General features: G+C 38.5%; 2 protein-coding genes across 3 annotated transcripts; both read right to left on the bottom strand.

Annotated features, from left to right (window-relative positions):
• Nucleotides 1–14809: 14809 nt before the first annotated feature.
• Nucleotides 14810–16634, bottom strand: LOC110778764 (light-harvesting complex-like protein OHP2, chloroplastic). The gene is made up of 2 exons (XM_021983326.2): nucleotides 16078–16634; nucleotides 14810–15098 (listed from the first exon to the last, which is right to left on the bottom strand). The coding sequence occupies exons 1-2, from the start codon at nucleotides 16515–16517 to the stop codon at nucleotides 14984–14986; spliced, it is 555 nt and encodes a 184-aa protein (XP_021839018.2). The 5' UTR covers nucleotides 16518–16634; the 3' UTR covers nucleotides 14810–14983.
• A 528-nt stretch (nucleotides 16635–17162) lies between these two features.
• LOC110778763 (uncharacterized) lies at nucleotides 17163–22449 on the bottom strand. 2 transcript variants are annotated; one of them, XM_021983325.2, is made up of 4 exons: nucleotides 22271–22449; nucleotides 20589–21224; nucleotides 18254–18336; nucleotides 17163–17682 (listed from the first exon to the last, which is right to left on the bottom strand). In XM_021983325.2, the coding sequence occupies exons 2-3, from the start codon at nucleotides 21146–21148 to the stop codon at nucleotides 18291–18293; spliced, it is 606 nt and encodes a 201-aa protein (XP_021839017.2). In that variant the 5' UTR covers nucleotides 21149–21224; nucleotides 22271–22449; the 3' UTR covers nucleotides 17163–17682; nucleotides 18254–18290. The 2 variants fall into 2 exon arrangements, with proteins under 2 accessions (XP_021839017.2, XP_021839016.2); XM_021983324.2 differs by lacking the exon at nucleotides 18254–18336 and having other exon boundaries at nucleotides 22271–22446.
• Nucleotides 22450–27968: the final 5519 nt, after the last annotated feature.

Raw genomic sequence — 27968 nt, forward strand, 5'->3', positions numbered from 1 at the left:
CTAGATAGGTTCCGACGCATACGTCTAATGATCGACGTTAGGAGACCTATAAAACGAACTCGGAAGTACAAAGACAAACGTAGTAACCTGATTGAAGTAGAGTTCAAGTATGAAAGGCTTCCCTTCTTCTGCCTTGCTTGTGGAGTTATGGGACACTCTGAGAGGGATTGTCTCGTTGTCACAGAAGAACAAAAGTGAAAGGAGCTAGGCTGGAGCCTCTCACTACGGGCTTCACCGAGGAAGGGATACACGAAGGAGATGGAGGAGGTGAAGGAGTTAACTTCAGGACGACGCAAACTGTGTTAGGTTATGATACATATGACAAATCATAAATCATGCGGAAAAACCATTTAGCCAGGAATACATATTATTTACACATAATCATATAGCATAGTTTAGATGCATACTCTTTGTTGCGTGCCTTCCCTAGCTGCGCCCGAACCGAACAAGAACAAGTCTTAAGGACTCCAAGTGTCGTCCCTCCGTAGATAGTCCACAGCACGTCCGGATCCGCCTTAAGATTGACCAACTAGAATCGCCCTTAAGGTACTAATAATTTTCGGCACTTTTAGGCAAGGAATGTGACTGAATTTTTCTCTCAAAAACTCACTTTGAATACTTGAATAATCTATGTAAATATGTGACCCTAGGCACCTATTTATAGAGTTATGGAAAAGGTTTTGGAATCCTATTAGGATACTAATTTATTTAATTATAATCCTACTAGGACTCTAATTAAATAATCATTATCTAATAGTTTTAGGATTTAATCATATTTCGAATCCCGATTGCTTTAGGATTCCCGCACAAGCATTGCATGAGCACCGTACACCCGCGCAAGCCTTGCGGCCCACGCTAGGCGCACAGCGCTCGGCCCACTGCAGTGCTCTCGCGCGCGCGCCCTAGGCCTTGGCTGGGCCTGGCCTTGCGCTGGGCCTGGTCGAGGCTTGGCATGCGATGGTGCGTGTTGGCTCGCTGGGCGATGGCCTGGCTTCGTGATGGGCCTTCGTCTAGCGGGCCTCGTCCGATGCTAATTCGTACGATACGCTTCCGATTAAATTCCCGATTCCGGAATTCATTTCCGATACGAACAATATTTAATATTTCTGATTCCGGAATCAATTTCCGTTTCGAACAAATATTTAATATTTCCGTTTCCGGAATTATTTTCCGATTCCGATAATATTTCCGATTCTGACAATATTTCCGTTTCCGGTAATATTTCCGATTCCGGCAATATTTCCATTTCCGATAATATTTTCCGATACGTACCATGTTTCCGTTTCCGGCAACATCTACGACTTGGATAATATTTATATTTCCGATATGATCCATATTTCCGTTTCCGGCAATATCATCGTTTCCGGAGTATTCATTTCTTGCCTGTGACGATCTTAGCTCCCACTGAAACCAAGATCCGTCGATTCCGAATATCCATAGATGGAGTATTTAATGCCATTAAATACTTGATCCGTTTACGTACTATTTGTGTGACCCTACGGGTTCAGTCAAGAGTAAGCTGTGGATTAATATCATTAATTCCACTTGAACTGAAGCGGCCTCTAGCTAGGCATTCAGCTCACGTAACCTCACTGAATTATTAACTTGTTAATTAATACTGAACCGCATATATTAGACTTATCATTGAATGCATACTTGGACCAAGGGCATTATTTCCTTCAGTCTCCCACTTGTCCTTAGGGACAAGTGTGCATTTCCTAATTCCTTTGTCGCTCGATGCTTGCTCTTGAACATAAGGTAAGAGTTGTTATCCTTATTATGTTCAGAGGTGTTTCTCGGTTTCAAAGTTTAACTGATCAAATAGACAGATAATCATAGCCTATGATTCATCCGAGCACGGCCATGCATTTCACAGTTTCTAGCTCTCCGAGTGGCCTTGTACAACTTTTAAGCATCTCATCCCGATTTATGGAAGGACAATCCCAATCTTGCGATCTTGAGATTAGACTTCGTTTGATAGGTGATTACCTGAGCGTTGCCTTTATAGCCTCCTTTTACGGTGCGACGGTTGGTCAACGTCAAAGCAACCAGTTCTCAAACAAGTAATCTCAAATCACTCAGGTATTGAGGATTTAGTGTCTAATAATTTTAATGAAATTTACTTATGACAGATTTTCATCTCTTACAGTAAAGTTTCATAGGTCTTGTCCGATACTAGTCTTCACAAAGTAAGTATCTATGCAAATGACTATGACATTGCCATGTCCACATAGTTCAAGAAACAGAACTACTAGTCATCTTGCATTCTAGTCGTCTAACATTTTCTATGCGTCCAATTTTATAGAAAACTCCGACTAGGGACCATTTTCAACCTTTGACATTCAAGTTCACTTGATAGACATTTCTTAGTCACAGGACTGGTCCTGACAGTCTATCTTGAATATATCGTCAAATTGAAGGGACTCATCATTTAATAAACCACAAATTAAATGGAAAAATGAATTCTCTTCATTTATTGTGAATGATTAACCAATAATGTTTTACAAAGATTTAAACTCTAAAACTTTAAAACATTAAACAGAGACATCAAAGCCATTCTCCAATATGCTTGATTCCCATAGCTGCAGTGTGCGAGTTGTGCTTCGCCTGCGGCAGAGGTTTAGTCAATGGATCTGATATGTTGTCATCAGTTCCAATTTTGCTTATCTCAACTTCTTTTCTTTCAACGAACTCTCGTAGAAGGTGAAATCTACGAAGTACATGCTTGACTCTCTGGTGGTGTCTAGGCTCCTTTGCCTGTGCAATAGCTCCGTTATTATCACAATACAGGGCTATTGGTCCTTTAATGGAGGGGACTACACCAAGTTCACCTATGAACTTCCTTAACCATATAGCTTCCTTTGCTGCTTCATGTGCAGCAATGTACTCCGCTTCAGTTGTAGAATCCGCAATGGTGCTTTGCTTAGCACTTTTCCAGCTTACTGCTCCTCCGTTGAGGCAGAAGACAAACCCAGACTGTGATCTGAAATCATCTTTGTCGGTTTGGAAACTTGCGTCCGTATAGCCTTTAACAATTAATTCATCATCTCCACCATAGACCAGGAAGTCATCTTTGTGCCTTTTCAGGTACTTCAGAATATTCTTGGCAGCAGTCCAATGCGCCTCTCCTGGGTCTGACTGGTATCTGCTCGTAGCACTGAGTGCATACGCAACATCCGGGCGTGTACATATCATAGCATACATTATTGAACCAATCAATGATGCATATGGAATCCCATTCATTCGTCTACGCTCATCAAGTGTTTTTGGGCACTGAGTCTTGCTTAGAGTCATTCCATGAGACATGGGTAGGTAGCCTCGCTTGGAGTCCGCCATCTTGAACCTATCAAGCACCTTATTGATATAAGTGCTTTGACTAAGTCCAATCATCCTTTTAGATCTATCTCTGTAAATCTTGATGCCCAATATGTACTGTGCTTCTCCTAGATCTTTCATCGAAAAACATTTCCCAAGCCAAATCTTGACAGAGTTCAACATAGGAATGTCATTTCCGATAAGTAATATGTCGTCGACATATAATACTAGGAAAGCAATTTTGCTCCCACTGACCTTCTTGTATACACAAGATTCGTCTGCGTTCTTGATGAAACCAAAGTCACTGACTGCTTCATCAAAACGTATATTCCAGCTCCTGGATGCCTGCTTCAATCCGTAGATTGACTTCTTTAGCTTGCATACCTTTTTAGCATTCTTTGGATCCTCAAAACCTTCAGGCTGTGTCATAAACACAGTTTCTGTTAAAACGCCGTTTAAGAAAGCAGTTTTGACATCCATCTGCCATATTTCGTAATCGTAATATGCAGCGATTGCTAACATTATTCGAATAGATTTTAGCATTGCAACTGGTGAAAAGGTTTCATCGTAATCCACACCGTGGACTTGCCTGTAACCTTTTGCAACCAATCTAGCTTTGAAAACTTCAAGTTTCCCATCCTTGTCCTTTTTCAGTTTGAAAACCCATTTGCTTCCAATGGCTTGGTAGCCATCTGGCAAATCGACCAAATCCCATACTTGGTTTTCAGACATGGAGTCTAATTCAGATTGCATGGCTTCTTGCCATTTCTTGGAGCTAGGGCTCGTCATAGCTTGTTTGTAAGTCGCAGGTTCATCACTTTCAAGTAATAGAACGTCATAGCTCTCGTTCGTCAAAATACCTAAGTACCTTTCCGGTTGAGATCTATATCTTTGCGATCTACGCGGGGTAACATTTCTAGATTGACCATGATTCTCACCAGATTCTTCTAAAGATCTCTGAGTTTCATCCTGAATGTCATCTTGAGCATTCTCTAGAGTTTGTTGTTCGACTCGAATTTCTTCGAGGTCTACTTTTCTCCCACTAGTCATTTTGGAAATGTGATCTTTCTCCAAAAAGACACCATCTCGAGCAACAAACACCTTGTTCTCAGATGTATTGTAGAAGTAATACCCCTTTGTTTCCTTTGGATAGCCCACAAGGATACATTTGTCAGATTTTGGATGAAGTTTGTCTGAAATTAATCGTTTGACGTATACTTCACATCCCCAAATCTTAAGAAAAGACACATTTGGAGGCTTTCCAAACCATAATTCGTATGGAGTCTTTTCGACAGCTTTAGACGGAGCTCTATTTATAGTGAGTGCAGCTGTATTTAGTGCATGTCCCCAAAATTCTAATGGAAGTTCGGCCTGACCCATCATTGACCTGACCATGTCTAGCAAGGTTTTGTTCCTCCGTTCCGACACACCGTTCCATTGTGGTGTTCCTGGAGGAGTCAATTCTGATAGAATTCCACATTCTTTCAGATGGTCATCAAATTCATAGCTCAGATATTCACCACCTCTATCAGACCGCAGTGCCTTAATCTTCTTGCCTAATTGATTCTCTACTTCACTCTGAAATTCCTTGAATTTGTCAAAGGATTCAGACTTATGCTTCATTAGGTAGACATAACCATATCTACTAAAGTCATCAGTGAAAGTGATAAAGTAGCTGAAACCACCTCTAGCATTTGTACTCATTGGTCCACATACATCTGTATGGATTAAACCCAATAGTTCATTTGCTCTTTCTCCAACTTTAGAGAAAGGTTGCTTTGTCATTTTGCCAAGTAAACATGATTCGCATTTACCATAATCCTCTAAGTCAAATGGTTCTAGAATTCCTTCCTTTTGAAGTCTTTCTAAGCGTTTCAAGTTTATATGGCCTAATCGACAATGCCACGGATAGGTGAGATCTGAATCATCCTTTTTGGCCTTTTTGGTATTTATGTTATATACTTGTTTGTCGTGATCTAATAAATAAAGTCCATTGACTAATCTAGCAGATCCATAAAACATCTCTTTAAAATAAAACGAACAACTATTGTCTTTTATTAAAAAGGAAAATCCCTTAGCATCTAAGCAAGAAACTGAAATGATGTTTTTAGTAAGACTTGGAACATGGAAACACTCTTCCAGTTCCAAAACTAGCCCGGAGGGCAACGACAAATAGTAAGTTCCTACAGCTAATGCAGCAATCCGTGCTCCATTTCCCACTCGTAGGTCGACTTCACCCTTGCTTAACTTTCTACTTCTTCTTAGTCCCTGTGGATTGGAACATAAGTGTGAGCCACAACCTGTATCTAATACCCAAGAAGTTGAATTAGCAAGTATACAGTCTATAACGAAAATACCTGAAGATGGAACGACTGTTCCGTTCTTCTGATCTTCCTTTAGCTTCAAGCAATCTCTCTTCCAATGCCCCTTCTTCTTGCAGTAGAAGCATTCGGATTCAGAAGTGGGTTGACTGACCTTCCTCTTTATAGATTTGGCGCCAGTTTGCTTAGTTGGGCTGGCCTTGTTGCCACCTTTCTTAGCATTCCTCTTCTTTCCAGATTTCTTGAACTTGCCCCCACGCACCATAAGCACATCCTGCTTATCACTTTTGAGCGTCTTTTCAGCGGTCTTCAGCATACCGTGAAGCTCAGTGAGCGTTTTGTCCAGACTATTCATACTGTAGTTCAGTTTGAACTGATCATACCCGCTATGAAGAGAATGGAGGATGGTGTCTATAGCCATTTCCTGAGAAAATTGCTGATCCAGCCGACTCATATTCTCAATGAGTCCAATCATTTTGAGAACATGTGGACTTACGGGCTCGCCTTTCTTAAGCTTGGTCTCAAGAATTTGCCTATGAGTCTCGAATCTTTCGACTCGAGCCAGATCTTAGAACATGTTCTTCAACTCACTGATGATTGTGAAAGCATCTGAGTTGATGAACGTTTTCTGCAGATCCGCACTCATGGTGGCGAGCATTAGACATTTCACATCCTTGTTGGCATCAATCCAACGATTGAGGGCTGCCTGAGTGACCCCGTCGCCTGCGGCTTCGGGCATCGCCTCTTCTAGCACATACTCCTTTTCTTCCTGCATAAGAACTATTTGCAAGTTCCTTTGCCAGTCAAGGAAGTTTTTCCCGTTCAACTTCTCCTTTTCGAGAATTGATCGAATGTTGAATGAATTGTTGTTTGCCATTTAAAAACTACAATTGAAAAGAATAAACAAATAAATAACCATTCACAGTTTCTCTTAATAAACTTAAATTCTAGCATACATGCATAATTCAATGTTTATTAAGCATTTTATTCAAGTTATGTGTTCCGGCAGGTGTGAATAAAATGATTCTAAGATCCTAAAATCATTGAAGAACTAAGCACAGTTTGTCGACTTAATCCTAAAACATCTTAGGTAAGCAAAAGCCTTTTGCTAATAGTCTAGAAACTATTCTTGGTTGATAGGTACGTCTAAGAACTTATTAGGTAAACCTATCGATTTTGCCACGACATAAAAGGACTCCTTACTTATATCGTTGAGTTTCACCAAAACTAACATGTACTCACAATTATTTGTGTACCTTGCCCCTTTAGGACCAATAAGTAACACCTCGCTGAGCGAAAACTATTACTAGATTGATGTAAAGGATATCCAAGCAAGTGTATATTTTGGCATGGCACCTTATAACTCAATTTTTAAGTTTGGAACTTAAGGCTCTTACTATGTTGGTTAGATTTTAAGTGAACTAAAATCCTTAATCATGCAACATAATCAAGCTTTGATCTCATGCATTTTAAGACATATTTAAAAGCAATAAATAACTTAAAACATGCATAAGATAAATATGATCTAGTATGGCCCGACTTCATCTTGAAGCTTTAACTTCAAAGTCCGTCTTGAAAATCTCCGTGGGAGGCACCATTTTCTTCAAATAGGATAAGCTATAATTAAAACTAATTACAACTATTTGATGGTACGCAGACCATATTTGAATTGAAAAACAACTTTGGTACTTTAGACCAATTACATTCAAATTAATGGTACGCAGACCATATTTTCTATCCTATTTGGGCCATACTAGTCACTTCATAACCTGCAAAACAGTACATATACAATATATACCATTCACCCATTCATTATCATGAATGGCCCACATAGCTGGTTAGTAAAACACATTATGCATCACGTAAACATTTGCAGCAATTAATCAAGGGCACCAATAATCTACCAATTATTCAGTCCTTATTAATTCTAATCAAGTTGTTTTAACCTTAAGGATTTGTAGACCTAATCAAGAGTTTATGACTAAAAAGGGCTCCCACTCAAACCAATAAATTCATATGCTTTACTAATTTTAAACATAAAAATTTATTTCTAGTCTAACCGGAAACATACAAATTTAATTAAAATTTAAAGCTCATATAAATTTATAATTGAATCCAAAAGTTTAATTTAATTTCAGTCGTATTTAAATTTATTCATGATTTTAATTTTAGTAAAATAATTAGAATAAATAAAATTTATTATAATTATAATATTCAAAATTAAAATCCAAGAAAATAATTTAAATTATTAATTTTAAAATTAATTAAAATTACGTAAACTGAAAATTTCAAATTAAAATTTTAAAACGATCTAATCGCAACACAAACACCTCACGCATCACACGCCCATGGGCCACACGCACACAGCCATCGTTGGCCATGTGCGCGCAGCCCATGCGCTGCGTCGCATAGCTGCTGCTTCTACCCTTCGCAAGCCATCGCGCGAGCTGGTGCTCGCTGCGCGCGCGCCAGCGCTCGATGCACGCGAGCATGTGCTCGCTGCGCGCGTGCCAGCGCTCGATGCACGCGAGCCATCGCTCGCTGCATTCGCTCGCTAGCGCTCGCTTCGTGCACTCGCCAGCGCATGCTGTGCGCGCTCGCTAGCGCTCGCTTGGTGCGAGCCAGCGCTCGCTGCGCGCGGCATCGACGCTGGGCGCAGCACTCGTGGCACGCGAGCTTGCGCTCGCTGCGCGCGAGGCTGCGCGCGCTTGCGCGATGCAGTGCGCGTTGTGGCGCAGCTCGCTTGCTGCCCACACGCGACTGCCGTGCCTTGCCTTCGCCCATGCCCATTCGTCCATTGCTCATAGCCCACGACACAAGGCAGGGCTGCTGCCTTGTGCTCGTGCACCATGCCCTTGCTCATTGCATTCGTGCCGCATGGGCGACGAGCTCCCTTGCTCGTCGTCACATGCCCGCACTATACAACACCCCTTAAGGGTAACACGTAGCGTCCATTGCTTTGTGCGTACAAGTTATATGAACGAATCGCATAAAATTTAAAAAATTTATATTTAAAATTAATGACAAATTAATAAATTAATATTAATTTCATAATTTTAGGGCGAAAAATCGAAAATTTATTATTCAATTGATTTCCGATTAACATGGATTCAAGTTTAGGTCATAAAAATTTAAAATTTATCATAAATTTACAATTTTTATGGTGGTTTTTAATCATAGGTATCTAATTAAATTATAATTAATTATGAAAATCAAATTAATTCTAAATTATTCTAATTTTCAACAAATTAATCATAATTACAAATTAGATTGCATAATTAACAAGGCTAGGCATTCAAACTTGTTAAACATATACAGTAGGTCAATCAAAAATTCAAGATTTATCAACAAGAATCGTAAATATTTAATTTAACATCTTAAATTTACGAAATTTTGCATTCGAAAAACTAAAACCTTCGAAAAGTCATAGTTAGGCTTCGAATTTGAGAATTCTGGGTTCGGCAGAAAAAACCTATTTTTGTCAAAATTTTAGAATGCCTTTTACATGCGGAATTGACACAAAAATCACTCGATTTGGATGAGTAACGAAGAAACTGCCGAAAAACTGCGTACGTATAATTAAATAAACGCAATTTGCAATTAATTAACAATTACGAAAATTAATCACCCCTTTTAATTCTTGCAAATTTGTAATATTTAACCATGTTCATGCAATTTAGATTATGAAAATAATAAGAGGCTCGTGATACCACTGTTAGGTTATGATACATATGACAAATCATAAATCATGCGGAAAAACCATTTAGCCAGGAATACATATTATTTACACATAATCATATACCATAGTTTAGATGCATACTCTTTGTTGCGTGCCTTCCCTAGCTGCGCCCGAACCGAACAAGAACAAGTCTTAAGGACTCCAAGTGTCGTCCCTCCGTAGATAGTCCACAGCACGTCCGGATCCGCCTTAAGATTAACCAACTAGAATCGCCCTTAAGGTACTAATAATTTTCGGCACTTTTAGGCAAGGAATGTGACTGAATTTTTCTCTCAAAAACTCACTTTGAATACTTGAATAATCTATGTAAATATGTGACCCTAGGCACCTATTTATAGAGTTATGGAAAAGGTTTTGGAATCCTATTAGGATACTAATTTATTTAATTATAATCCTACTAGGACTCTAATTAAATAATCATTATCTAATAGTTTTAGGATTTAATCATATTTCGAATCCCGATTGCTTTAGGATTCCCGCACAAGCATTGCATGAGCACCGTACACCCGCGCAAGCCTTGCGGCCCACGCTAGGCGCACAGCGCTCGGCCCACTGCTGTGCTCTCGCGCGCGCGCCCCAGGCCTTGGCTGGGCCTGGCCTTGCGCTGGGCCTGGTCGAGGCTTGGCATGCGATGGTGCGTGTTGGCTCGCTGGGCGATGGCCTGGCTTCGTGCTGGGCCTTCGTCTAGCGGGCCTCGTCCGATGCTAATTCGTACGATACGCTTCCGATTAAATTCCCGATTTCGGAATTCATTTTCGATACGAACAATATTTAGCATTTCCGATTCCGGATTTAATTTCCGTTTCGAACAAATATTTAATATTTCCGTTTCCGGAATTATTTTCCGATTCCGATAATATTTCCGATCTGAAAATATTTCCGTTTCCGGTAATATTTCCGATTCCGGCAATATTTCCATTTCCGATAATATTTTCCGATACGTACCATGTTTCCGTTTCCGGCAACATCTACGACTTGGATAATATTTATATTTCCGATATGATCCATATTTCCGTTTCCGGCAATATCATCGTTTCCGGAGTATTCATTTCTTGCCTGTGACGATCTCAGCTCCCACTGAAACCAAGATCCGTCGATTCCGAATATCCATAGATGGAGTATTTAATGCCATTAAATACTTGATCTGTTTACGTACTATTTGTGTGACCCTACGGGTTCAGTCAAGAGTAAGCTGTGGATTAATATCATTAATTCCACTTGAACTGAAGCGGCCTCTAGCTAGGCATTCAGCTCACTTGATCTCACTGAATTATTAACTTGTTAATTAATACTGAACCGCATATATTAGACTTATCATTGAATGCATACTTGGACCAAGGGCATTATTTCCTTCAAACTGTTCGTAAATAAGGTGGAACAAACACCTATCTCTCATTCTCACAAAACAAATGAGGATAGAAGAAAGCATGTAGAGATTAATGACGTCAGTAAAGGGCAGTAGCAGGTGACCAGTGGGGTTATGAGTACTCAACTATGTGCAAAGGGCCCACCCTCATCCGCAAGTGTGATAACCCCATCCATCACAATTGATGATAATGAGCAACATACTCCAAAGAAGGGGTAGACTAATGTACAGGATGATAAGGTGTTTGATAGGTGCATCACAGAAGAGAGGGTACAAGAACAGGAGAATGAAGACCCAACCCCTACTCAACATGAGGAGGGGTCCCCTACTCTACTGCCCTCTCAGGGGACCCTCCAAAGCAGTGAGTGTCATCTAAAGTTTGAAGTGGGAAAGGCCTTAGTGAATCCTAGGAAACTCAAAAGGGTGCAAAAAGTAGTACGTCGACCAACAGGAGGGATAGAGGTGGATAATGTGTGTGGGAAGTGGAAGGATATGATGGAAATTGATGCTGTTTTTTCAGGGGATGTGGAGCAGGGATTAAAGGAATCAAAGGTTGTGATGGAGAACAAGGAGGATAGGGTTTACAATCAAGTAGCGGAGGTTGCTCGTCAACCCCGCGAACAACAATGATAGGCCTATCGTGGAACTGCCGGGGTTTGGGGAGCCCCCAAGCAGTGAATGCGCTCAAGGGTGTACTTCAAATTGAACGTCCCCACTTTATCTTCCTCTAGGAGACAAAGCTGAAAGGTAAGGAATGGGATAGTGTTAAAATGAAGGTGAACTTGAATAATTGTGTTAGTGTGGACTGTTATGGTGAAGGGAGGCATAGGAGAGGTGGGCTAGCCATGCTTTGGAAGGATGATACGGATATTACCCTCCATTCAATGTCTTTAAACCACATGGGTTTTGTGGTTTCTATGAGCAACGACCTCAACTGGAGGCTTACGGGTATCTACGGCCATCCTGAAAAATATAGGAAAGATGATACTTGGAAGATGTTGGTGGAACTAGGCGATGGGAGTACAATGCCGTGGTTATGCTTAGGAGACTTCAATGGGATCCTCAACCATGCTGAAAAACAAGGAGGAAATTCAAACAATCAACGTCAGATTTATGGTTTCAGACAAGAAGTAGAATCGTGCCAATTGAGAGACATCCATTTTGAAGGATTCCCCTTCACATGGACAAATAATAGAGCAGATGGAGATAATGTACAATAACACCTCGACAGGGCGTTGGTGACTGACTCTTGGCACAACCTGTACCCGTGTTCTATGGTTGAGCACCTACCACGTAGGCATTCTGATCATTTAATCCTCATCAAAGAACAAGTACATGTTAGCAAACGGAAGAGAAAACGGAAACGAGGATTCCGCTTTGAGAAAGAATGGCTAAGGGATGATGAGTGTGGAAATATAGTGGCGGGAAGCTGGAGTATATCGAAGGGTAATGATGTGAGGAGCAAAATTGAATGTTGTGCGGGTTGGCTGAGGAGCTGGAGTAAGTTGTGTCCAAATGATTTTTCTAAAGAAATTGCAAGTAGGAGGCAACAGGTACTACATTTAATGTCCAATGACCCTACACCAACTATTTTGGGGGAAATAAGGAAACTTGATGCAGAGATTGATGAACTAGAGCTCCGGGAAGAAACCTTTTGGGCACAACGCAGTAGACAGGTTTGGCTACGTGACGGGAACAAAAATACAACATTTTTTCACAAAAAAGCCGAGCAACGTTGGAAAAGAAATACTATTAAGGGAGTGTTTGATGAGGGGGGAACATGGAGAGATGATGAGGAGGAGGCAGAAGCAGTATTTGTGAGCTACTTTGAACATTTATTCACAACAAATGGCACTGCTGAGATGGGACAAATTTTTGAGAAAGTGCAGCCAGGAGTTTCACGTGATATGAACATCTCTTTAACAACAAGATATACGGAGGAGGAGGTGATAATCGCTTTGAAGCAAATGCATCCCACAAAAGCCCCCGGGACCTGACGGTATGCCTGCTTTATTTTATAAAACAATTCTGGAGTGTGGTAGGAGAGGATGTGAATTTGTATGTTTTGGATATTCTTAATAATGGTGCCCCTATTGATCAAATAAATCATACTCATGTGGTACTTATTCCAAAAAGAAAACATGCCAGTCTACTAGAGATTACCGACCGATAAGCCTTTGTAATGCTTTATATAAGGTTGCTTCGAAAGTAATCTCGAACAGGTTGAAAGTGGTTCTGCCGAGTGTGATTAGTGAATCCCAAAGCGCCTTTGTTCCGGGGCGACTCATTCCAGACAATGTGTTGGTGGCTTATGAGCTCTTTCATTATCTCCGTAAGAAAAAGAAGGGTAAAAAGGGGTTTATGGCAATGAAACTTGACATGAGTAAGGCGTATGATCGTGTGGAGTGGGCTTTCATTGAAGGGATCGATGATGATGAAGTTGGGCTTTAGTGACAGCTTTGTGGGGCTCATTATGCGGTGTCTATCTTCGGTCTCCTATTCCATTTTGTTAAATGGGTTCCCAACTCGAAGAGTCAAACCAAGCAGAGGTATCCGACAGGGGGACCCGATATCTCCTTTTCTCTTTCTCATTTTTGCGGAAGGACTCTCGTCCCTTTTAAGGGACGCCGAGGCTCGAAAGGTGATCCATGGTATAAAGGTAAGCAAAAATGTTCTTCCTATTTCTCACCTATTTTTTGCAGATGATAGCCTTTTGTTTACTAGAGCTTGTGATGAGCGAGGAAGCGGAGGCCATGCTGGACATCCTTACGCCTTATGAAATAGCATCGGGCCAAAAGATTAATCTGGAAAATCAGAAGTCTCTTTCAGTCGTAATATGGGAGCTAATTCGCAGAATTCACTTCAATCGAAGTTGAACTTTACGGCGGTTATTGTTATTTACTACCTTAAAGTATGTTTTGTTTTGAAATCACTACCACTTTACAGTTTTCTCATCTTAAAATTAAGATATATATATTCCATTTCTTAATCATTTTAATTAGTTCGAAACTCATTCTTCTCATTTATGTGTAAGGATTATATTGATACCGTTCTTTTAAAATTTTGTAAAAGATAAAACGAATTAAAAAAAATGTGAATTATCAAACGAGTTGTTTTGAAATATCGTTCTCTGTGAAATCCTTGTAGAAAAATTTGAAAAAATGAGATTTGAATCGCTTTAAATGATTAAGAAGAAAAAGAGATATCTTAATTTTAAAATGAGAAAATGGTAAAGTGGTAGTGATTCCCAAACCAAAACGTATTTAAGTAGTAAATTACAATAAAATTTTCATGAGTTAGTTAATATAAAAATGGTGTATTTTAAGGTAGTAAATATCAAAATTTCCAAGAATCAACTTGGGGGAAAATTATAGGGTTTAACAAAATTCGTAATTCACGTTCTACATAATTTGAGTTTAACAATCTATATTCAATTACATAATTTAACCAGTAATTTAAGAAATCGGAAATTTATATGGTTTAACCTAATTCAAAATCAATTTGGGGAAAATTCTAGGGTTTATCAAGTTTTAAAATCTAAGAAAAGTAGATCTGAGACTAAATTGACATTGTAAAAATTTTATTCTTCATAAACTATATTTTTCGAGTAAAATACATCTTCTCCAAACATTGATATAATGAATCGGAAACTGAATTAAATTTCATTTTTTGTTCAATTTAGGTCTTCGATTCTTTCTCTATCCTCTTACAAAGTCGGCCAAAAAGAAAAGATAAACTAAAAAAACAATTTGAATTTTCAAAACAGGTCTGAAATTTCAAAGTGAGTGCAATGTGGGTCCCACGCTTTCAGTCAATAGGAACCCATTGCATGGTAGGACTACATGCACCCATTGTATATGTAGAGTTTTCATTGTAGAATGTCTCACTTGTTTAGTTTGAACATTATTAATTTCAATTTCAGTAGTCTAATACTCTGATGCATGGAAGCGAAAATTTCATGTAATCAAATAAGGGACATACAGAACAATCAGTCTTATATAACACATGGAGAAAATATTGAACCTTATAGTAATTGTGAGCTAAAAAAAATTGCATGTAGAAGACAAATACATAAATACAGGTACTATAAAAAGAAAAAGAAGTACATAAATACAGGTAATGGCAACCAACAGTTGAATTAAATGATAACAACGCACAAAATAAGGGGAAATTTCTGATTTTTGATGACAGAAATAACAGAAGGAAGTGTAAAAAGTAGAATATGAAATCAAAGATATTAGCTCATTCTAAATCTACAATCCCCAAATTGGAGAGAATGAGTTTAAGTTGATGAACGAAGTCAGATCCAGTTGCATACTCTGTCAGCATCCCAACAGCAAATCCAAACATTGCCCATCTGTGGGTAACAACAGCACATCAGAAAAGAGCAGTTCGTGTATGAAAAACTAGCAGGGTATTTTGGTAGGCGACGATAAAAGATGGTAATGGATGATGAATTTATATGTACATTTGCAAAATAAAGTATCATAACAATATCCGTGGTAATGTAACTCCATGTGTGTATGTTTATTTATAAGTTAGCAGCTCATCAAACTTCAGAGAAGTTTATTCATCTTAATAAAGGAATCTAGAATCAATGAACCATATTTGAGAAAATCATTCCAACACATAGCTGAATTTTGTGTAATAATAAAAAATAAAAAATAAAAAAAATAAAAACAGAAATAGAAATAGAAATTTAGTTTCAAAATGGCAACAGTTAGTCAAATCCTGGAATCACCACTAGTACTTGTGATCTCACTTATGAAAGCTTATACGGAGTAACAACTTTCTATTAGAAGGACTCGTTTATCCAAAAATTGCATTAGATCCCACACATTTCTACTTGGTTTGCGTACAAGGAGAGGTGTTTGGAAAAACCGTTTCAAATTTCAAATTTCAAATTTCAATACGAAGGGTGGAACAACCGTTTTGTAAAAACTTGCAATCAAAATCTTCACATTGCATATAGTGATATTGAATTATCATTGGTTTCTAATGAAAACAACTTCATGTGAACTTTTTTATCTACTCCTAAATTGTACTCCCCGTCCGTTACCTATCAATTCTTTTAAGGGCATGGGCATGCCCAACATTTCATGATTAATGCATTCGAATGTATATCGCTTTCAAATAATAGAGCATGTAAACTATTGGAATGATGCTTTCAAATAATAGAGCATGTAAACTATTGGAATGATGAAATTAAAATTAACCAAGAAATACACATACTCTAGTTTGACATTCAATTAAATATTATTCTATGTAAAATTACAAGCAAAACTCATTAGTAATATTTTCAATTTATAAGGTGGACATGAGATAAACGTACATACCTGCCATTACCAATCTCATTTTTAGGAACAAAACCAAAAGCAGGGCCTTGATCAGCTTCTTCAAGCTTCTTCTGCTTAAAATAATCTTGAAGTTCCCTAGCCTTAGCCCTCTGAAACTCCAACGTAACCAAACTCTTATCTTCAACCATTGTAGTAGCCGAAGCCGACACCGGCTTTGGAGGTGGAGGTGGAGGTGGAGGAGGAGAAGAAGAAGGTGGCTTAGGCGACTGCAGAGGAGGAGCAGGAGAAGGAGCAGTAGGTCTTCTGATGGGACCTTCTGTCTGTGAACACCTTACAGTAAATGATGACATACAAGGCGGCTTAGTTTGTGATAACCTTAAGCTAAAGTTAGTTGTTGAAGATGAACAACATGATGATGATGCTGTTGTTGTTGTTGTTGTTGGCAGTCTCATACATGGGATTGAAGTTGCTACTGACATATCAATTTTTTTATTTTTTTTTCTAGATTGTATGAGAGAGAAAATGGAGTTCAAGTGTTATCAGAATCAGAACAATTTGGTTAAGGGGTAGATGAAATGTGGCTATTGTTTATTGGGGTGTTGTGGATTTTGATTGTTTATCAGCAAGTGGATAATGCCTACTTGCAGTGAGAAGCGAGTGTGAATAACGCACCTTTCTAGTCTGAGGCTGTACCTTACTCCACTTGGCTGTTTAGAATTCAGAATAATGCATTTATGAGAACTGGTTTGTTAAATCATTTTAGAGGAAGATTATTATAGACTACGCTCCCTATTCTTCTTATACTCTCTACTTTTCTGTTGTCGGTCTTCAAAATGAACATGATTAAGGTCATTCATTATACAGCTTTCTTAAACTACTACAGATGTCAATTGAGTTTTTTTATTACCATAAACAGGAAAACCAAAACTGAAACAGAAAAGGAACCAAATTCAAACTCAACACATTAGCCAAATCTAACCAAACCATAATTAGTCTAAATCTAGTCCAACGACCCATCTGCTAGATCAGTACGAGAAAGAAGATCCAGAAACCTGGAAATGCATTGTGGTGTTAGATGACCGACTTGATTGTCATTTTATGTACAAAAACTTGCAAGTGGTATAGATAAGATTGAATACAAAAACACTTTAATTACGGCAACAAATACACACTTAGTCATGAAATTGAAAAGGGACATGATCTAATAACCCAAAAAAAGGATGGGTAATTGGGGAAGCAGTAGATGTGAAAAGAGGGAAGAAAAAATGGTTGAAAGAGATGACTGACAAAATCCAATCTGACGGTCCACCCAATTAAACAAAATTGACAAGATATTAACAAAATGAATCAGCCAGTAGAGGCATCCGAATGCCGAATCATAGCAGATGGCTGCACCCAGTACCCTCGAAACCTGAAGGACCTCGCTCTAGTATTCCCAAACTCACTCAGTAGGCGAATAAAAGGCTCAGTTACTTGAAGATGCTTAATTCACAGCAGCTAAGCCCCTTTCAACAAACAGCCCTATCTAAGGCCTCTTTCACAATGCAGAAGTCCAAACAATCAAGTGGCCCAAATTACATTATCCTGCAAGAACAAGTCTTCCCGTTCCCGTTGACAAACTCGTCATCAGATTCCCCATGTTCACTGCAATTTCAGTAAGATGTTGGTGAAATCAATGGGATAAATGTTGCATACACTAAGTTTATCTAAGAAACAGATGTTCTAACAAAGATGGAAATATGTTTCGAATTTTGCATACCAACAGATGCATCTAATAGTACTGTCACTGCTCGATAAATTAGAATCTCCACGGAACAAAACAATTTAACAGTCCATTTAATGGACAACAGAAATAAATAGAAAAGATAAAGTTTGAACAGACATAAAGATTCAAAACTATCACTGCTGTAGGGATTAGGGAACACAGACACTCGGGGTGAAAAGAATCCAATTAGCATCTGCCCTCACAACACCATCCAGTGCAGCACTAACGTTTGTGCTTAAATTTTACAATGAAATCCATCTAGACAGACAACGCTTCAAGGAAAGGCAGATGCAACTCCTAATGATTTGAAATCCAAAAAAAATACCATATTGCTAGTATAGCAGCATCTGATAGCATTAGACAAGGGTTGTGCGAATAAAGGTAGCATACAAGTGCTCAACTTCCAGCATATACAAGTTACAAAAGCATAGACATGCCCACCAACACAACCTGTAATCCTTTATAATCAAAGCTCTCAGTAACAGCTTCATCTGTGTCTCTTACATTTTAAGTTCGTTCGGGTTATAATTTCCCTGGAAGAAGAAAGAAGCAGACGCATCATATATTAACTCCATACTACTGAATTCCATTATCTAGAGAGAAGCTATATAGGTTGGTAGGGTTTCTGTAATGTAATCTTTACCATTCTTATCCTGCTACAGATAGTACATGTGCCCTTTTATAGGAAATGTTACACCCAAACATTCATATATTTCTTTATTACTGATTCGTTTTAAAAAACAGTCGCACAAAATCAGCTCACATTTTAAATGACTCTACCTTGAAAGAATGCAATTATTTCAAACAAGCTACGAGTCAACAAGCAGCCTATTCATGATTCTCTGTCCAGTGAACGTAAATTGCTTTTTTTCTCCTTTTTAAGTTAGTGTGCATATTTAAGTGAAAATAATAGCTGACGGGTACTGAATTCTTTGAGACTGTTGTGAAACAGAGATATCTCAAGCAACATACTTTCGAGACTTCAAAGGCTACTTTCAAAACACAAGAGCAATGTGTGTTTTTAATGAAAAACATGTACTGACTTCATCAATATACGAAAGTCAAGTGGGATCCAAACCAAGAGGTTACGGATTTCAACATCCCCTCTCCCAATCTCATAGTTAGGTACTAGTATTGTGGACTTCTTTTCTTTGTGGGCTGGGATATCTGTCTTGCTCCTATCAGAATATCAATGTTCTTATCCAACAGTTGGGAATGATAATATACGTGGTTCCACGCCTTGGCCTTTTATCTACAAAAGTAAGGCTGTCTTATCAAGTAGAGACGGGAAAAGGAAATACTTCAAAGATAGGTTTCAATCTGTCACTTGAAAAAAAATCAACACAAAGGATATGGCACTGAGCCATTTATCAGGCACTATTCTGATTGCGTCTTCAGCTTCATGGGGAATTGCCAGAAGACGAACACAAAAAAGGGAGGTAACACCACAAATTTATAGCATATTTCAAATAGAAGTAGACAGATCAGCATTAGGTTAATGCAAACAGTGAGGTCTTTGAAATTAGATGGAAAGTGGGGTAAATTCTCATTGATGATGTGTATTAAATATTGGACTCTCAGTCAGCTTTACAACACAGAATACAAAGAAGTAAGGTCAATACCTAGCTCAACCCATCCCTCTACAGGATCTATTGAAAATCAATACAGGTAAGGCTTCTCCTTTAGCTTTACAACACAGAACACAAACAAGTAAGCTCAATACCTAGCAGTCTAGCACAACCCATCCCTCTCCAGAATCTATCGAAAATCAATACAGTTAAGGCTGCTAATATCCCATTTGTACAGTACTTGCATGATGATTGATGTCAATGCAATTTTAACCACATATTGGGACAACTTAAGACAGATATATTTACTAATTTAATGGGATAGTGGGAGCACATATTAAGCTAAATAGAAATTCTATTGACTTCACGCAACGAGAGAAACAAAAGGAAATGATTTAGAATTTTTGATGCCAAATACTGGTCTGCACAGGGAAATTTCATCAATCAACCGACTAAGACCTAACGAAGTGTATGAAATGATTGGAAGTTGCAAAAGGCCATTTTCTGTGGACATATATGATCTTGGAGGGTTGCATCAGTTATCTAACAACAAGTGTAAACCCTAGAGCTATCCTACATGGATTCAGCCTTCTATATCCTAGGAGAATGAGTTGTGAACCTGATTACCTGCAATTCAAATTACAGTTAGCATTGTTCCATTTGGAGTTATGATAAGACCACAACTCATTAAGTTGACAAAACTTATCTCAACCAGGGTATGAAGGCATGACAAAGTTGAAACTAGTAATATAATGCCAAGGACAAGTGTTCTGCCAGAAAAGGAAAAAATATCAAAGTCCTTATGTTACATTACAAAGAGGAACCATAAAGGCTATGCTATTGAACTTCATGAATGTTACTAGTCCTCCATGAAGTAGGTAATATATTATTATCTTCCAGTAAGTACGGTAGACATAATGTGAGGGCCTAGCATTGTCTTAGAGTGAAGTAAAATACTGAAATGTGATAATAGTGCTTCGAACAAAACTAAGGACATGTGGCCTTAAATTATAGAAAAATAACTTCAGGTGCCATCAAATGCAGACCTGGGAAAATGCCAAACCAAGATTCCTTGTTCCAGGATTATCTTAAATATAGAGAGTACACAGAAGGCAACAATAGCAAGAAAGTAATACCTTATAGTCATCATTTCTTCACAGCAAAAAATTTATATTTAAAAGACATAAGAAATTATATCCTTTACGGTCATCATATACCTGAGCTCAAATTCTCTGATCTCTGCAAGATCTTTCCCACATGCATCTGTCCACTGTACTTTTCTCTTTTCTGTGTGTAAGAGATCATTATCCTCTTCAGCCAGGAGCTGCTTCTCATCACTACTGTTTTTGATAGTTTCTGAAGTGTCATGTGATGACTTCTTCAAGCTACTCTTGAGAGTGATATTTCTGGCAATGTAATTATCGTCAATAACAGTGCTTTCTTGAGTCTGTTCCTTTTCCCTCTCGTTTGCAGGACCACTTGGCAAGATATCCTGTGGTTGGGTTGGACCTACTTTAAGAGGCGACTGTCCATCAAGTCCTGCGGAAGCGCGACCAAAACAGACAAAGGTAGCGCACCCGCGGGAAAGTCGGTTCTTTCCAGAAGCCAGCTGGAGGTCACTTTCAGTTTCCTGATCCACCAACTGGTATTGATTCCAAGGAGCAACTTTCATGTGCTTTTCATCACTCTTCTGTCCCAAAAGTAAAAGGGTCAAACCCTTACTATACCCGGTTGCTGAAGAAGAGAAAAACCCTCCCCCTTCGACTGCTAATAACATCAGTTCTTCTCATCTGGGCACCAGACCTTTTAACAGTTCGAGTCCCAGACCCTTCAAAGTCTGATTCTGCAGTTTTCTGATAAAAACATACACCCATTTAGTTTATAAATAATGTAACAATGTCTCACGGAGAGAGAAAGCTTATGGAACTATAATATCCAAAATTCTCGAAATTGAAGAACCCATTATAGTTTACTACCAAAGCAGAATCTCCTAATCAAAGTGAAAATTTGTCAGCTGGTGACAATAATCTTAGCCAGTCGACTGCCTAGAATAATTCAAGGACTTGCATTGCTCTTTTTGTAGATTCTATGTCACTCCCTACATCCACGAGATCAAAGAGCTAACAGGCTATAGCATGCCAAGAAAAAGTATGAACACATAGATGCATCATGCATGTATAGGATACAGCATCAAATATAAGGAGTTACTTCAATTTCTTCCAAAGTCAATATTCTTCCAAAGTCTAGTACTCAGCAAACTTCAGCATAAATATAACTAAACAAGCCAATTACGTGCTGCCGATAAGCATGTTCTCTCTCAAGATTATAGCAACCCAACAATGTAACAACTTGCCGATGATGCATCAGAACCCTTTTGACAAAACAGCCAAAAAAGCTCAAAAGCTCAACTTATTCACATCATTGGGATAAAGAAAAAGTAATACAAAATAAAAAATAAAAAATAAAAAATATACTCTCAATTTGGGAACCAAGTTTAAGAGATCGTACACTAAAATTCTAGTTGCAGAAAAAGTAATCCAAACAAAATCAATGGAATCATAAACCTTTTAGGTGATCACAGCTACAACACAAAATCGACTGTAAAAATAGAAATTTAGCAACAAAAAAAAATATAAAACCCTATATTACAAAATTAAATGTTATTAACAATGAAAATGAAAACTAAGAACATGCAGAGATTCAAGTTCATATGAACTAACATTAACAACCCAGAACTGGGTTTATTACCCATTAACGGGAAAAAAAAATACCCCAAATCATAAAATTGTCAGAAGTTCAAAAGAAATGCAGATTAAAATTATAAAAAACCAAAAATAGCAATTAAAAAGTGAAAAAGACGAAGGGTAATCAGTAAAGGGAGTAGAGAAATGGAAGATACCTGAGGAAATAGAAAGAGGAGTAGATCTGAGAGAGAGATCTCCGGCTAGTAAAATCGTTGGAGGGATTTGCGAAGAGATTTGAGTTCGAAGTGAAAAGGGGGAAAGGAGGAGAGAGAAAATAAAAAAAGAGGAGAGAGAAAGAGGGATGGATGAACACTCTGAAAAAACAAATAATTTCACAATTGGAAAAAGATTAAAATTAAAGTGGACTCTTTGGGAGACTCAGTGTGGGTGTGGGGACTTCTTCTTTTTCTTTTTCTTTTTCTTTTTATTTTTCATTTTCATTTCCATTTTCATTTTGATATTGGTAATATTTTTTAGAGCGATTTCCTTCAATATTGTTTAAAGAACGTCAAATTCCCAAAATGCGCCACTTTTTAACTTAATTCCCACCATACCGTCCACGTCAGCATTAAAATCGGTCTCTTTTTTTTTTAACGAAGCGACACTAAACCGCTATCTCAGGTAGCGGTTAACTTAAGTTAACCGCTACCTGAGATAGCGGTTTATAATCACGTAAGTAGTACTATTTATAAATGGTTAAAAAAAAAACTGCATCAGCTAGGGGTCGAACCCACAACCTTTTGGTTAGGAAATAAACACTCTATCCACTAAGCTACAGACACTAATGTTGATAAGTTAAATTTAGAAATGTTTATAATTAATATTAATAAATGGTTAAAAAGAAATAAACACATCAGGTAGGATTCGAACCCACGACCTCCTGCGTAGAAACAACACACTCTATCCACTGAGCTACAGACACAATTGATGTCATAAGAGGTTACTTCTAAATTATATATCTATTTAAACTGTAATTCATGTTAAAAATAATTTACAATTAAGTAAACCGCCATCTGAGATAGCGGTTTTGTTTTAATACAAACCGCTATCTGAGATAGCGGTTTATAACATTGAACCGCCATCTGAGATGGCGGTTTGCTTTAAAACGAAACCGCTATCTCATATAGCGGTTCAATGCTGAACCGGAAAAAAAAAATTACTTCTCTTTCTCCCTTGCTTACGTGGACGGTATGGTGGGAAATAACTTAAAAAGTAACGTATTTAGGGAATTGTTGGATCTTTATGCAATATTGAAGGAAATCGCTCTATTTTTTAAGAAATGAAGTTTTGTTTGATAGGTTAGAATTTTTTTTTTTGGGCTTATATAATTTTATTTTATTTTGACAAATAAAGATATTTTATCACCAATGATTTAATGAATAATTAATACATCTAGCCAAGCTATAGACTAGTTAAGCACAAAATAAGAGTGCAACAGCAACACAAGCTCAAAAAATAATAAGCTAAACTAGCTCGCTCAACTTGAGTAACCAACATAGAGTTGGCTCAAGTGGTAAGCAGCTTGATGCCGCTTAAGGGAGGTCTTGGGTTCGAGCCTCGCCGTATGCAGAAACTCTTGTTGGGAGACTCACCCACCATAAGCAAGGTGTGCGACGCGGGTCGATCCGGATGTAGTCGGAGCTAAGCTCCGGTGAATCGGGTGTGCTATGCGTAAAAAAACTTGAGTAATTTCTGAATGTCAGTAGCTCTACAGCTACCCTAAACTTGATATCATGCAGAACCTCAGCAGGACTTCTACACTTTTGGTTAAACATTATCTCATTGTGTTGCAGCCACACATTATAGATGCATTCAGCAAACATCAACAACAGCTTATGCATATCACCAGTTCTTTTAATAGCTTCCAAATCCAGATCAGTTCCTGATCAAAGGCAGCAGGCCTCCTTAGAAACTGTAGGCTATGTAAAATCTTCACCCAAATACCAGCAGTATAATCACACTCAAAGAATATATGAGCCACTTACTCAACTTTAATGGAACACGGTGGGCAGAAATCACTAGTAACCACATTCCAAGACATCAATATGTCCTTACCAGGCAACCTTTTCCACAGAGCTAGCCAGGTGATAAAACGACTCTTAGGGGTAGCTGAATTGTTACAAACAATCCTTCTCCGGTTTACTTTCTCATGATTACCCAACAAGGCTTGATACATAAGCTTTATGGAAAACTTACACTTCTTACACACATGATCCCACCCTCCCACATCATCAATAAACTGATTTGAAGACAGAATCTTCCTCAATGGCCAAGACATTAAGGAAGTCCAATGAGTAGAAAGAGACCTCCATTTGATGAAATAGGTATGCACCCATCTGCACCATAGCTTATCTTTCTTATGAGTTAGAGCCCAAAGAAGCTTAGCCACGGCAGCTTTGTTCCTTAGGCTCATTTCTTTCAAATTCCAACCCCCTGCACTTCTTGGGATACACAAATTGTGCTAAGCAACAAAAGACTTCTTGGAGGGATCAGTATGACCTGTCCACAAGAAGTGCTGCAAAAGTTCTGAATTTCCTTGATAACCTTCTTAGAAAGGATGAAGATTTGGCACCAGAAAGACTGTAAACTAAGCAGAATGGTTTGAACCAGCTGCAACCTACCAGCATAAGATAGGTTCCTTGTTGTCCAACTTTTTTCTCTATTCACCACCTTATCAATCAAAGTTTTTCATTGATTATAAGCCAATTTTTTAGTAGTAAAGGGCACACCCAAATATCTAAAAGGGAACTGACCTTCAGCAATATGAACAGAAGCAACAATTGCTTCTCTTTCAACATTAGTAACTCCACCTATGTAGATATTACTTTTATCTAGATTAACTTCTAATCCAGAAGCCTTGGAAAACTGGGAGAAAGTAGTAAACAACATTTGAACTGACTAAATGTCAGCTCTTGAAAACATTAACAAATCCTCAGCAAACATCATACGGGTGATGGCTAGTTTCTCACACTTTGGATGAAAATTGAAATCAGGCAGGTGTCGTAACTGTTAGGTTATGAATAATACAACAATATAATTCATGCGGAAAAACCATAAAGCCAGAATCCAAATTAATTGCCACATAGTCAATTAGCATAATTTCGGTGACATACAATGTGATGCGTGTCTTCCCTAGCTGCTCCCAAACCAAACAAGAACAAGTCTTTAGAGCCCCAAATGTTGCCCCTCGGTAGAAAGTCCACAGCACGTTCGAATCCGCCTTAGGTTCAACCAACTAGGATTTTACTTAAGGTTTTATGTATTCGGGTAGGCTTGTATTATGTTCTCCCTTGAACACAATGGGAAGAAAGAATATGTTTTCAACTTAATTGATGTGTTATAATTATGAGGCTCTAGCCTTATATTTATAGTGTAGGAAATAAGGAGTTTGAGTTTTACTAGGAATAGAATTACCAAACCTACTAGGATTGAAATTCTTATTCAATTAGATTTGCAATATTAATTAAACTCTTAATTATTTGAATTCTAGTAAAACAAGGAATACTTAGTCCAAGGTTACTTGGGAACTAAGCAATCAGATATTTCTTGGAGCCCAAGACGAACAACCCAACGTAGCCACGATGGGCCACGTGGGTCTGCGTGCTGCCTCGGCCCATGCCTCGGCAGGCCTTGCGCACGATGCTCGCAGGCTGGGCGCAGCCCACGCGCTGCTGCCTTGCCGCAAGCTTGGCGTGTTAGGTTATGATACATATAACTTAATATCAATCATGCGGAAAAACCATTAAAGTCAGGAACTCAAATTAATTGCCACGTAACAATTAGCATAATTAGGATGCATAATCTTTGTAGCGTGCCCTCCCTTGCTGCGCCCGAACAGAACAAGAACAAGAACAAGTCTTTAGGACTCCAAGTGTCGTCCCTCCGTAGAAAGTCCACAGCACGTCTGGATCCGCCTTAAGCTTAACTAACTACAATCGCCCTTAGGTACTATTATTTTCGGCAATGTGGGGCAAATAGATGACTGAATTTTTGCTTAAAAATTTCTCTCTTTTGAATACTTAAAGATCGTTATAAAATATGAGCATTAGTCACATATTTATAGGCTATGTTAAAAGTAATCGGATCCTACTAGGATACGAATTAATTAACTAGAATCTAATTAAAACTCTATTAATTAATTTATCCATTAGGAATAGGAATTTAATCATTAAACGAATCCTACATGATTTAGGTTTCGTACGGAAACACAAACACTCACACGAGCATGACCCGCATGCGCGCAGGCCATGCCCGCGCAAGCCCACGCAGCAGCCGCTCAGCCCACGCGAGGCTCGTAGCCCACTGCTCCCAGCCACGGCCTGCTGGGCCTGGCCTTGCGCTGGGCCTGGCGTGGTCTTGGCTGTTTGTGTGGCGCGCGGGCTTGCTGGACGCGGGCCTGGCTTCGTGCTGGGCCTTCGTCTAGCAATCTCGTCTGATGCTTAATTCGTACGACGCGCATCCGATTCATTTCCCGATTCCGGAATTCATTTCCAATACGAACAATATTTAACATTTTCGATTCCGGAATTAATTTCCGTTTCGAACGAATATTTAATATTTCCGTTTCCGGAATTATTTTCCGATTCCGATAATATTTCCGATTCCGACAATATTTTCGTTTCCAGCAATATTTCAGATTCCGGCAATATTTCCATTTCCGATAATATTTTCCAATACGTACCATGTTTCCGTTTTCGGCAACATCTACGACTTGGATAATATTTATATTTCCGATACGATCCATATTTCCGTTTCCGGCAATATCATCGTTTCCGGAGTATTCATTTATTTGCCTTTGACGATTTGAGATCCGACTGAAACCAAGATCTGTCGATTCCGAATATTCATAGATGGAGTATTTAATGCCATTAAATACTTGATCCGTTTACGTACTATTTGTGTGACCCTACAGGTTCAGTCAAGAGTAAGTTGTGGATTAATATCATTAATCCACTTGAACTGAAGCGGCCTCTAGCTAGGCATACAATTCACTTGATCTCACTGAATTATTAACTTGTATAATTAATACTGAACCGCATTTATTAGACTTACCATTAAATGCATACTTGGACCAAGGGCATTATTTACTTCAGTCTCCCACTTGTCCTTAGGGACAAGTGTGCATTTCCTAATTCCTTTGTCACTTGATGCTTGCTCTTGAACATAAGGTAAGATTAGTCATCCTTATTATGTCCAGAGGTGTTTCTCGGTTTCAGAGTTCAACTGATCAAATAAACAGATAATCATGGCCTATGATTCATCTGAGCACGACCATGCATTTTACAGTTTCTAGCTCTCCGAGTGGCCTTGTACAACTTTCAGCATCTCATCCCGATTTATGGGAGGACAATCCAAATCTTGCGATCTTGAGCTTAGACTTCGTTTGATAGGTGATTACCCGAGCGTTGCCTTTATAGCCTTCTTTTACGGTGCGACGGTTGACAACGTCAAAGTAAGCAGTTCTCAAACAAGTAATCTCAAATCACTCAGGTATTGAGGATTAGTGTCTAATAATTTTAATGAAATTTACTTATGACAGATTTTCATCTCTTACAGTAAAGTTTCATAGGTCTATCCGATACTAGTCTTCTCAAAGTAAGTATCTATGCAAATGATTGCGACATTGCCATGTCCTCATAGTTCAAAAAACAGAACTACTAGTCATCTTGGATTCTAGTCGTTTAACATTTTCTATGCTTCCATCTTTATAGAAAACTCCGACCAGGGACCATTTTCAACTTTTGACATTCAAGTTCACTTAATAGACATTTGTTAGTCACAGGACTGGTCCTGACAGTCTATCTTGAATATATTGTCAATTTGAAGGGACTCATCATTTAATAAACCACAAAT

The sequence above is a fragment of the Spinacia oleracea genome, chromosome 4 (assembly GCF_020520425.1).
Source record: "Spinacia oleracea cultivar Varoflay chromosome 4, BTI_SOV_V1, whole genome shotgun sequence".
In the NCBI taxonomy this organism is placed as follows: Eukaryota; Viridiplantae; Streptophyta; class Magnoliopsida; order Caryophyllales; family Amaranthaceae; genus Spinacia; species Spinacia oleracea.